At 42.2% G+C, this 12,886-nt stretch overlaps 1 protein-coding gene across 2 annotated transcripts in view; it reads left to right on the top strand.

The window, feature by feature from the left end:
- The window catches only part of PRICKLE2 (prickle planar cell polarity protein 2), a 176,198-nt gene that overhangs the window by 145,810 nt on the left and 17,502 nt on the right, over positions 1-12,886 (top strand). For both annotated transcript variants that reach the window (XM_067541706.1, XM_067541714.1), the window contains 3 exons: positions 104-307; positions 6,031-6,217; positions 9,485-10,348. In XM_067541706.1, the coding sequence (XP_067397807.1) occupies positions 104-307; positions 6,031-6,217; positions 9,485-10,348 (1,255 nt within the window). The remainder of the gene's footprint in view (positions 1-103; positions 308-6,030; positions 6,218-9,484; positions 10,349-12,886) is intronic.

The raw sequence follows: 12,886 nt of genomic DNA, 5'->3' as shown, positions 1-12,886 counted from the left end.
TCAGCTTCTGAAAGGACTGCCCTGAAAATGCTCCTGGAAGTGGCGTTCCCCTTTTGTACTAGTGTAAAACAAGCCCTCTTCCTGTTACTTCTTGTTCTATTAGTGTGGGGGCCAGATCAATGGAGGCGACATCGCTGTGTTTGCATCCCGAGCAGGCCATGGCGTTTGCTGGCATCCACCATGCTTCATATGCACTGTCTGTAATGAACTGCTGGTTGATCTTATCTACTTTTATCAAGAGGGGAAGATTTATTGTGGCAGACATCATGCTGAATGCCTGAAGCCTCGATGTGCAGCATGTGACGAGGTAAGAACAAGCTAAACTTATGTTTGGGGCTTGTGTTAGGCTACTTTGTGTTAAGAAAAACATGATAGTTTTGATAGTAGTGATTGGCACTGAGCCACTCCGTTAGAAACTCAGCTCCTCCCGCCCAACATTGCCTCCATGGCTACGGCCCATGGAACACGTGAAACTACTGAACCACGGAAGTTGCATAGCTTCTAGCGGCACTGTCTGTTTTGTCGTCGCATACTGATTTCGGGTATCCTGTGGCCATTCAAGTCTGCCCCCTCCAGGTGCCTGATTACTAACTCTGCTCAGCTCATTGGCGGTGAGACTCACCATCCTACCCCAGAGATCCTACCCCAGAGATATAGGGCAGAGTCTTCCTCTCAAAATACCGCCAATGTCCAAATGTGGGGGACCCTGGGGGTCAAAATGAGGGGGACGTGCAATCATTCAGGAAAGAGAAAGTCTTTCCATCTCTTTTTGTCATCTCTGTCCCACGTTTCTTTATTGCTGACGTCAATAGTTTTCCTCAGTAAAAGAGAAAGGGAAGATACCAAATTTGCGAGGAACTCAGGTGACCTGGGGCTTACATGAGCTGTGTCCCCTTGAAATGAGGGGCATTGGAGAGACATGAACAATAGGGGCGTTACTTAACTGAGTGACAATCAGCCATGAGAGAAATTTTCAAGGGGCAGTGCCTGGCGAATCAGAACTTGGTCAGGGAGGGCTATAGAGGGGCTTATCGAACCGAATTCTTCAGTTTCCTTCAGACCCCAGCTCTTTAGCAATCTCCGTGATTCCCAACCCCCAGCCACCACCACCTCTCTGCCTAGGACTGGGGGATGGGAGAATGGGCCCCCCATTCAGACAGAGAATATTTGTCTTGAATGGTACATAGGCCAAACCAGACTTGTGATTCGGCTCCTCCTTGGAAGAGTTGCGAGGGAATTATCACAGTTGGAGAGCTGTAGAAACCACTGTGTACTCCACAGGAGTGACAGGAGCAGTGGAGGGCAGGCCCAGGATAGGGAGCTGTGGCTTGTAGGTCATTATTTACCAATTCAGCATCTGTGTACTGTGGGGGATTCTCAGGAGCTCACCTGTCCTCTGACTAGGCTGTCCACTAAACAACCCGCTTCTGCCTCCAGCTAGGCCTTGCATGAACAGTATGGTTGTGGAGACTTTTGGAAGGAGAGAGTCTCTGGTACCAGTGTGTTTAAGGTAGTTAATAGCTGCAAATTTGCATTGATTGCCAAGTATTTCCCCTTTTCTATAGTATTGTGAGCTTAGCAAATACTGAAGAACATTTCCTGTGCAATTTTTAAAGGACATTCACTTTCCACGAACGTTCACGGGACCGTTTAGTAGCACAAATGACTGTGGAAATATTCAAATCCTCCTTCAGTGAACCTGCAATTCTCTCTGCACGATAATTTGCACCAGAAACCTGATTGAAAGCCCCTAAACTCATCCAATCAGAGAGCAGAACCAATATGTTGCAGCTTACATGACAAGTACAGCTAAGCAACGCTACTTGGATTTCTGAGTTCAAATCCAAACTTGTGAAAAAAATACAAATAATTCTAAATAATGAATAAATTTGAGACAATCCCAAAGTGTTCGCATACATTCTATGACCAGAAAAAGAGGGCAGATTGATGAAGTAAATGATTTGTTACGGATTATTTACTCAGCTATAACATGGACTGTGATTGGTTATTTATAAAAAGCAAAGATTTTTACGTGTATAGCCACAGGTTCTAAAAATGCTAAAGAGCAAAAGTAACGTCAGGCTTACTGAGCTACTATGACTTGGCGGAAGTCAAATCTTGCCTCTAGATACGTTCTTCATTTAGAAAAATAATCACCATTTTGTGAGATTGCTGAGTTGAGATACTCTCTGTATACTGCAACTAACATTAAAATAAACTCTCACTGCAGTGTTTTGAGTTTCGTGGACAGAGGTACAGCACCATATGCAGGCAAAACAAAGAATTTTCCTAATTAAGGCGTGACATTTCCCTTTCATTTGTGTGTGACTCTACAAAGTCCCACTTCAGTGTACCTCTGACAACCTGGTATTTGTGTTAATGTGTAGAGAGACCTGATATAGCTGAACTTCTGCACTAAGTGGCAGAGAAAACACACAACGCCGTATAAAATTTGGTGGTTTTGGTTTGTTATGGCTCATGTACATTTTTCCCTTGGTTTCAAGTTTGCACCTCAGAAGATTCACATTGGAAGGTTTCAGGTTCAAATCGACCCAGGTTCACGCTAACCTAGGTCTGGATTTACTCACATGGTCAGGGGCCATGGAGAACTTTTTCAATAACTTTCCTGTAATGAGACACCAAACCAGGCAATTTCAGTCCAGTGCTTCCCAGGTGGTGGTGCTTCCACTGTATGCAAATCTCCCACAAGAAACCTCACATTTGTACTGGAGGAAAGAGTGCTCTGTATCTTACGCTATGTAGAGTTTGGCTCTATTGTATTGAAATAGACCTTAATAGAGGAGATTAAAGAGATTATGGGAAGCTGAACAAATATACAAAAAAAACCTACAAGGCTGATTTTGGATGTTTCTCAAGTGTCAATCTCAGTTTAAAGGCTGGAGAAGGAAATTGTTCTGGCTTTGAGGGTTACGAAAACTGAAGTGTTGGAAAACCATATGTACTATAAAAATCCTAATTCCCATCTGTGCAAGTGTACAGTAAAAATCCCATTGTATATGCACATCAAGTATAAAGAACATTGAGTTATGTATCCAATTAGATTTGTAATCTTACCAGTAAAAAGCAAACTCCTAATCATTTAAGTGACTCATTTCTGATATTTTTAGGCAGAGTAATTTTTTTCATGTATTTTTATCCTTGCAAAGTCCTGTTACAAATTCTAATACAAATAACTTTAAAACACTTCTTCCATGAAGACATCCAGCAATAATCACAAACAATATAAAATAACTGCAAAACAAAGCTTCTTATTAACCTGCTCCGTGAAATATACTGTGCTGCCCCTAACCTACTGTCATGGGGGCAAAGTAACTCACGAATAGAGAGTGTTGTTAGAAGTTGAGAGACCTAGATTCTATTTGCAGCTCAGCTGTTTACTCTGTGTAACCTCAAATAACTCAGATAACTCCTCTGTGCCTCAGTTTCCCCATCAATAAAATGAGGTTGCTGATTCTTTCTCATTTTTGTCAAACTATTGGTCATGTGTGGATGAAAAGCTTTCTAGAAGTGCTAAGCATTGCTGCTGTTACTGCTGCTGTCTCACGCCTCACCCTGTAAGGTGTTTCAATCACTCTTTGTATTAAGAGTTCCAGAGGGGTAGCCGTGTTAGTCTGTTTTTAGCAAAACAGCGAGACTTCTGTGGCACCTTAAAGACTAACAAATGTATTTGGGCATAAGCTTTCGTGGGCAGAAACCCACTTCGTCGGTTGCAAGACATGTATCTTTAAGGTGCCGCAGAACTCTCGCTGTCTTTGTGTTAAGGTTTTCTTTGTAAATATTCATTATTTATTAACCAGACATTTTAATAAATGTTTAATCAGTTATTAAAATAGAGTCCCACAGGTCAATAAGTTGCTTATTACTTTAATTAACATCATCTACTGAGGTGCTCAGAAGCATCTATAACACATACTACTCGTGTCTGTAACATGTTTATAACATCTATGAATTATTCATTAACCCTTCATACACCATATATAAATAGAACCTTAATATAAAATGCGACTGTGTTTGCATTGTAACTAGGGCAGTGATCCTAATTAGTACAGTAAGATCCTGGGTAGAGGATCTTATCTTTTAATTTTCCTGTGAAGTGCTGTGCATGCCCGCTATACTATAAACAGCGTGGATAAAATTTGATGATTTTTTGTAAAGTTAAAAAAACCCAGTTTTTATGTAAATTTAAATTTGAAATTGACAACTTACGTTAAAGCCTAAATGTGTTGTAATCTATTCAAATCATTTAAATTAAAGGCAAAAATTAATAGTAAGCAGTACACATTTGTTGCCAAGTTTTAAAGAGAGTCAAACTGCTGAACTGGTGGAAGTCACTGTCTAAGCACATGGAATCAGAGTTTGTTGAAAGGCTAAGTAAGCTTTTGGCAGCAGTAGCCTCTTTCTGCAGGTGCAAAGAGAATTTTTTTTTCCAGTTCAGTTTATTCAACTCGTTCAGTTCAAGGACTCGTTCTTTCTAAGTTAAGAAACCGTCTGGGTGCTGAAAAAGCAGGAAAGCCTGATATCCCCCTCCCCCCTGCAATCTCTGGCTACAGACTTGGTGTGAGAGGATGAGATCTACAGGTTCTAAAACGTTGAAGGACATGGTGACCAGAAACAATGAGTTTGACTGTCTTACTACAGATAATCCTTTCTTTGTTTACTGAGTCAATTAGTTTGAAATGTAAAACCTGTTTTAATAAACATTTTGGTTATATCTTTTTTTTCTTATGTATCCAGCATATGTAAGGTTAAAATAAACAATCTATTCTTTCATTTTATTCTTTTTTAAAAAATCTGGTTTTGTGCATTTTTAATCGAAGTTGAATTTCCATCCAGATGGAGCTTGGCACAAATCATAAGTAAAAAAATGAATCATCATGTACTAAATAAGAAAAGTATAATTTCTAATATAACCCCCAAAAAGTAAAAGTTAAGAATCTGAATAAACGTGAATTATCCCAATGTTTCCCAAATGGCAGGTCCTGACTCACCAGTGGGTCTTGGGAAGGCTCCACCATACATGCACATTCTTTCACTTCTCCTGGGCAGCAGGCAATGACGTGTGGAGCGGGTTCCAGGCGGCCCAGTACGGAAGAAGTGTCCGGAGCCAGCCACTGGATAGATAGCATCCTGGTAGCAATCACAGTCTGGCCTCGGGGGGGGCGGGAGAGGCTGGCTAGGGCTGCAGAAAGGGGCAGGGCTGGGAGAGTGAGACCCAGAGGATTGGAGGGAGCTGGGCAGGTGGCTTGGGCTGAGAAGAGGTGGGAGTAGAGGCCTGGGGGCTGATAAGGGGAGAGGAGCAGGTATGGGGAGATGGGGGAGCAGGGGGTCATGTTAGATCAGCAAGAAAGACAAATTGCCCTTGATGGGTCACCTTAGTAAAAAGGTTGGGACCACTTAGTTAAGACAATTGTTTAAATAAATGTGTGGCTAAAATGTATTCTCTTGCTTAGCAAATGGAAGCACCAAATGTAGTGCAAAGATAAGATTTAGTTGCAGTTCGACATGTTTTAGTGGCTACCAATCCATGCAAATCAACATTTTGTTAGGCAAATAACTAAAACGCAGAAAGGCAAAACACGATTAAAAATGATGGTTAAATCAAGGTTTCCTGCTTGCTAATTGAAATCACAATCCAAATCAATCCACCCTGGCTAGAAATGAACCAAGGCAGCTCTTTTGCTTAGATTTCCTTCCTTTCCATATCCCGTGTCATTGTAGTGGAGCTCTCCAGCCTCCATTATTAGCATGATTTGTATGACGGTGGTGCTGAGAAATCCTGATCGGGGTCAGGGCTTCATTGCACTGGGTGCAGTACAGACATAACAAAGATGACGCTCCCTGCCCCCAGAAAGCCCCCCATGCACATGTTGGACCGTATACCACAGGGTGTTTGAAACTGACAAAGGAGATGGCGGTGAGCAGAAAACCAATGTAACAAAACTCCATGTTCTAAGCCCTCTCTGCTTCTGTTATCCTGTTCGGTTCATTTCCTCCCTTGGCTTTTCCCAGATCATTTTTGCAGACGAATGCACTGAGGCTGAAGGGAGACACTGGCACATGAAGCACTTTTGCTGTTTTGAATGTGAAACAGTGCTCGGCGGCCAGAGATACATCATGAAGGAAGGCAGGCCGTACTGTTGCAACTGCTTCGAATCTTTGTATGCGGAATACTGCGACACCTGCGCACAACACATAGGTAAGAACAGAATTCCCTTCCAGCTGTCAACGGGAGAGAGTACAAGTCAGGAGGAAATGAAGTCATGCACCTTTTGATGTGGGTTTATTTAAGATGCTGATATAGTGCCTTATTGTGCTGTTGCTTTTATTTCATTGTTTTTGGTAATATTTTGAGTGGAGCACACCTGAGGCAACTTGTTGAAATTACTTTTACTTGAAAGGACGTTTCTGGCACTGTTACTTGTTTCAATAGATCCTTTGAAAACAACTTGGGAGTGCAGGCGTCTGTGTGGAACTTCCATCAATATCACAGTGTTTCCGCTGCGCAAGGGAAATCTATATACAGCTGCTGCCAGCCCTGTACCTGTCCTGTGGATTGGATAGAAATGAAATAGCTATAAATCCAAACATCTGACTTTTCCTTGAGAATCAAGAAAGGACATTTATTTCTGTAAATTACTGCTTTTACAGGGAGGAGGAGGAGAGGCTGATCATATATCCCCTTTTGTGCTAGGGAGGGATTTGTTGAAACAGGAAAAAATATCAGAAAGCAATCTCAGGGGATATTGTAATTGCCAAAAGCAAAGGATTTAGCTAATTTAACATCTATTTTACCATTTTCTTTTAAATATCTTTGCAGTTGTTGTATCTGATCCTTACCATTCCAGCTCTCAAAGGGCGTTTATGGGTTAATGAGCTGTTTGTTCATTAGAAGTCATTAACATTTCAATTTGCTTTTTTAATCTACAAATAGATGTGATGCTTTCAGCCCAAAAAAAAAAAAAGGCTAGAAAAGAAAACCAACAATTGCAGCCTTAATCTAGATTTCTAGTGCTGAGAAGTTAGTGCTCTAAAAATACATTTGTACAGTAGGTGCTGGCTAATTTCTTTCCAAAATACTGATACATTAACATTCCTTAAGCTGGTACCAATCACAGTGATTTAAACAGACCTTGGCAGCTAATGCATTCTGGAATCTGCCTGGCTGATTTGCTGTGCATTTAGAAAAATCTCTCTTTGTATGGCTGGACACACAGTCAGACCTTTATTTGTCCACATAGGTGAGTGCACATTTTTATGCAGTATTCAAATAACATAGTGGCACTGTGGGGGTGGAGAACCTTTTTGCTCATATGAAATAACCAAATAGTCAACAGGGAGGAATAAAGATTTCAGCAAAGCACTTAAGGACGTGCTTGACTTTTGTCCTCCGTCACATCCCTCCTTAAAACTGATGTCTGCTGCGATAGCTTCAGAACACTCAACACTGGAGAAGCAGTTGCAATGCTGATCACACTTGTGTCACTGTTACCTTGTGCTGTCTGTCTCTGGTCTTCTACTGAGATTGTCAATTCTTCAAGGGAGGGAATGTGTTTTACTGTATGTTTGTACAATAGCTGGCAAAGCGGCACTTGGGCCTCTAGGTGTTACCACAATACAAATGGTTAATAATAATAATGTAAACATGCGCTTAACGCCCCATATAAGTTAAAACTAAGCATGAGCTTAAGACCTTTGCAAAACTGTATAAGAGGACCTCTAAATGAGAAAAACCTCCTGCTTCCCCTAGAGGTGACTTCCAGAGAAAGGGCACTGTGTGGCTGAATAAAGAGCCGATAGAGTGCACTGCAGATGTTCTACCCTCTGCTTTCTCTCCCGTTTGCATTCAAATGCAATATAAATGGTTTGTTTGTTACACTGGAGAAAAGACTTACACTGAAAACAGATCTAGCCTGGAATAAAATGAGTATATTTTAATGGGTTAATGGGAAGATATATACATAATATATATATTAGTAAAATGTACTTTTTGTGTGCAAAGTTGTGTTGCACACACGTGTATGGTTGAGTCCCTCATGATGATCTTTAGCCCTGAACATTCAGTACATCAAGTGTATTTTTCCCTGGGAACTGCAGACACATAAACATACATAAACATGTCTTCAGTAGCTATCTTCACCCTCTGGAAAATACTTATAGCTTTGATAGAAAAAGATCTGCCAAGTACATACCCACACACATGTTTTACCTGCCTCTCTTTCAGCCAGTCTGTTGTAATTCTTTTGGGGTTACGCTCTTTGTTCGTAAATACAAAGTAACTACTCTCTGTTTGCAATAGATGTCGGGGTGGGGGGGGATAAAAGCACATTTTGAATCTTCACCACAGAATTCCCAGGAAATTCAAGTGACAATGTAATGATTGTGTTTCAGTTTAGCAGTTGCGTGGGTGGCTTTTTCATCTGTAAGTGCCCAAGGATAGACTGCCCGTTACCCACTCTCCAGCTGCCTTACTTCATTTTTAAAAAACTGTCTTTAGACCTTACTGAATTTTGAGCCCTAATGTGGGGGCATGAAGGTACGGCACATTAGTCTGCAGTGAAGCCTTGAACACTAGTAAAGAGGATTTCAGGGAATATAGATGATTTAAAGCCAGCTTCCCATTGTGAGTACAAAGAACTAACCTGTCAGGGATAATTCTTGGGTAAATATGGTGGTGATCAATGCTATTTCAGTTACAGCTGGTATAACCTATGACTGGTAAGCCTTATGAGTCTGCTTGTTCAGAACAGATTCTCATTGTTAGGCCTATAATGAATTTAATCCCTCAGTAAGACAGGCAGGGCTGAGTGAAGGCAAACTCCCTGTACTGCTGCTACCTAATGGATTTTGGCTATAAAGCACGCCAAGGTGATTCTTCACATAATCTCTTTACCTCTCATCTTTGGCGAAGAGGCTGCAATAGTTAAGTAAGTTTTGGTCTTAAAATCTACAGGGAATAGAGTAGTCAAGGACAGGGATGGGGTAATATCTGACTACGTAACGTAACTGGGAAAGTAGCACTGATACCTCTTCTGGACGGTTGGTTTCTCGGGGGTTTTTTTTAAGTAACTAGTGGTTTTATTGCTTGGACTTCGACAACTTTCATGTTCTACCCTTTTAAATATGAAATAACCATTTAAAATGAAATAACCAATGGCTCAGTTCTGCCACCTTTTCTCATAGTGAGTAGGGCCTTGGTTAGGGCTTGAACCTGTGAAGACTTATGCTTAACTTTACGGAATTTAATAGCCCCACTGAAGTTACCAAACGATTGGGCCCTATATGTGGATTCTTTTTATGGCCCTACTCCTCAACACGAGAAAGAGTGGTAGAATCAGGGCCTTCTGTGTTTTTATTCTTGATTTATCTTTCGTGCGTGGTTAGAAAACGAGACCACTGAAATTTTGGGGTGTAACTTCCAATTCATGATATAGTTCTTACACTTGGTATGTTTTTCCTCCCAAAGGCATTGACCAGGGTCAGATGACTTATGATGGTCAACACTGGCATGCTACAGAAACCTGTTTTTGCTGTGCTCAGTGCAAGAAGTCCCTCCTCGGTCGACCTTTCCTACCAAAACAAGGGCAGATATTCTGTTCGAGGGCGTGCAGCGTGGGCGATGACCCGAATGGCTCGGATTCGTCCGATTCAGCATTCCAGAACGCAAGAGCAAAGGAGTCCCGCCGCAGTGCCAAAATTGGCAAGAACAAAGGGAAAGTGGAGGAAAACCTGTTAAATCAGTGTAGTCAACTACAAGTGACTTCAAATAGACTTTCTGCAGATGTGGATCCCCTGTCACTACAGATGGATTTGCTGAGTTTGTCCAGTCAGACTCCTAGCCTAAACAGAGAGCACATATGGAGGAGCAGAGATGAACTCTATCACTATGGAAACAAAATGGAGCAAAGTCAATCCCAAAGCCCACTGCAACTTCTCAGCCAGTGTAATATAAGGACTTCCTACAACCCAGGACAGGTCCCAGGCACTCAACCAGATTTATGGGCTAAACATTTCAGCAATCCAAAGAGAAGTTCATCTGTAGCTATGAAGGGGCATAGTGGAAGCTTCATCCAGGAGTGCAGAGAAGATTATTACCCAGGAAGGCTTAGGTCACAAGAAAGCTACAGCGACATGTCTAACCAGAGTTTCAATGAAACCAGGGGAAGCAGCAAAGTTCCAAAATACGATGAAGAGGAAGAAGGCGGGATGTCTAGCCAACAGTGTCGAACCAGGCATCCAATCAACGCACTGAAATTCACTGAGGACCTAACACCCACTGAGCAAACTCCACGGGGTTCGATGGAGTCCCTCGCCCTTTCAAATGCCACAGGTAAGACACTGCCAGCTAGTACAGTGTTCTACTGTTAAACCTGCAGCCAACCAAGGGTGAATGCACCTATTAAAAAATGTTTTGCTCTGTGGGAATAGAATTTCAGCACACTGTAGCAGCATAGGGAGTACGTGCAGGTGATGATGAAAAGGTTGGGATGCCTCCGGGGTTTGACAATCTAATTGATTTTGCAACATGAAAATCAGAGTCTCAAGTCCTGCAGCTGTGTGGCAGCGCCTAGGAGCACCAGAGCAGCTGACTTGCTTTTGAATCTGGAGGGTGCATCCATGGATACTTTGTTTTGAGTTTTAACTTTCCGTTGCTCTAGGTGCACATAGATGTAAAATCCCTTAATAAATGGATCAAAGATGTAACAAACTCCTCGCTTGTTCAGCTTCATCCAGAAATCACTTTTCCATCTAACTCAATTAACCCCTTTTTAACTCTTCCCCTAACTCAGAACCCTTGAGGATATGGCAGATTTTTCATTGTGCCCTGAAGGTCAATAGGCTTGGGTGCTGTCAATGCTCCCGTGGCCGAGCATTTTAACTGGTCTCATCCACCATGCCTCTATTTGAGAGGCATCTTTATGATGTAAATGCCGGTAGAGCAGGACGAGTACAGAAGGGCATGGTGTAGGACAATTGTGGTGCATGCCCTATTGTGTCTAGAGACTAGCAAAGAGAGGAAAGAAGAAAGCTTGTGCCTCTCTTCTGAGCTGGTTATACAGAAGCACAGATACTGAGCAGAGATAAGAGTGAGAACACAGTATGTGACAGCCAGCAATACAACCTCCCCGGAACCTGGAAAATGCAGTACAGTCCATAAGACAAAGGTTCACGTTAGTAATGGAATATTTGCCTTAACTTCACTGTGAAAATCCCAGCATTTGCAGGTTAAATACGACTACTGGGCATCACAAGACCTAGACGTCATCTCATTTTGATTCAGACACCCCCCCGTCTTTTCATTGTATTGTAATAAGTAGCCACAAAACCAGAGGTGATGCTGGCCTCTCGGGACTGCAGCTTTTTCTGTTCAATGTATTCAGATGAAACATTCAGACCGGGTTGTATTCCAGTGCAATCTGTTGAATGTGTTTGTTTTTCATTCCTTGGCTGCAGCCAAGAGTGTGTGTAGTAAGCCTTGTGGGGCTTAGGAGATGTAACACATTAGCCTGCGAACAGGCTTTACGTTTGATTCAGACCTCAGCGCAATCCAGTTTTTCTTTAGTCGACAGGAGTTTACATTGTCAGATGACCACACTAATCTGGCACAGCTAACAGCCTTTGCTCAGGAATCCCTAAAGCATGAACCCTCCCTGAAAAGAAAATACCAAGTATGGCTTGTTAGCTAGAGGTATTTACATTGCTTTTTCTTCTCCTTCCCCTCCCATACCCCCCGTGTCCCACCTCCCGGCTTTTTTTCTTTTCAGCCAAGTTTTGTTTGGATTCAGGCATGTACCGTCCCCTCCCCTCAGAAAAACTGACTCCCCTCCCATGCTTTCACCTCATCACTAGCTGCCTTAAAATTGTTCAGGGTCCAGTTGCATGGGCTGCTCTTGTTGTTATTTACAGGGTGCTGACAGTATGCTTGGCACAGTGCGACCAGATGCAAGGCCCTGTCCAGCCGTATGCGCTAATTGAGCGTACAGACCCGGCTCAGGAAATGCGGGAGGGACTCGTCTGTAAGCATCTCTGATGCCCCTTTGTAGCATCTGGCTTTGAGAGCTGAAAGGGGTTAGTGGATACAGACCAAGTGAGTTTTAGAAGGGCTGTGAATTTCCTTGGGATGAGCGAACAGGACTCTCTTGTTACTCCTGTGCCCTCAGGACAAGTTTCTGGGGTTTGGTGTGCGTGTCTAGGAAGTGTGCCAGCACCGTACCTGGAGTTGAAACAATCTGTTTCCAGACAGATCCTCGCTCAACCTCCATTAATTAAGCTCAGAACAGGACACAAGAAGAAGGCTGTCGGTTGTCCTACCCTATATACAGTTTGAAAAGGGAATCTGAAATTGAGGACAGGGATGGAAAACAGACAGACAGAGAGATCGGTGTAAACGTGAGCATGGTGAAAACAATCTGAAAGAGCCTCATATCCACACTCCTAATACTCCCAAGACGGAAACTTTGTTGGCATAAATAAACTTGAGCAGAACTGAGGTCTGTTGCCAGATTTGCAGCATTTACAGTTATTTAAATGATTATTTCATAGTTTGGAGCTTAAATGTAACAAATTACCACGGCACAGATCAACAGACAAGTTTAAAAAAGAGGGGTTTTAATTATTACGATGCAAATATCTCTGTTTAATCTTAGGACATCCCTTTTTAAAATGTTACAGGGAGGTTTTCACTGGCACTCAATGCCCAGTTGTGCCTTTGAAAATCTCCCCCTACAATCAAAGCGTCCTTCCAAACACTTTCTATATTAACGGATGTTAATGAATCTGTTCCTTCCTGCTTAGTTTCTCTAGTGGTTAAGTAGTTCAGAAGGCTGAGGTGTGCTGAAAGCGTTAAGCCAGTATTTATGAAATCCAG

Source organism: Emydura macquarii, unplaced genomic scaffold (genome assembly GCF_026122565.2).
Source record: "Emydura macquarii macquarii isolate MOO-44397 ecotype Brisbane River unplaced genomic scaffold, CSIRO-AGI_Emac_v2 contig_71, whole genome shotgun sequence".
Classification (NCBI taxonomy): domain Eukaryota; kingdom Metazoa; phylum Chordata; order Testudines; family Chelidae; genus Emydura; species Emydura macquarii.
The sequence above is the reverse complement of the archived record's forward strand: the minus strand, read 5'-3'. Positions and strand labels throughout refer to the sequence as shown.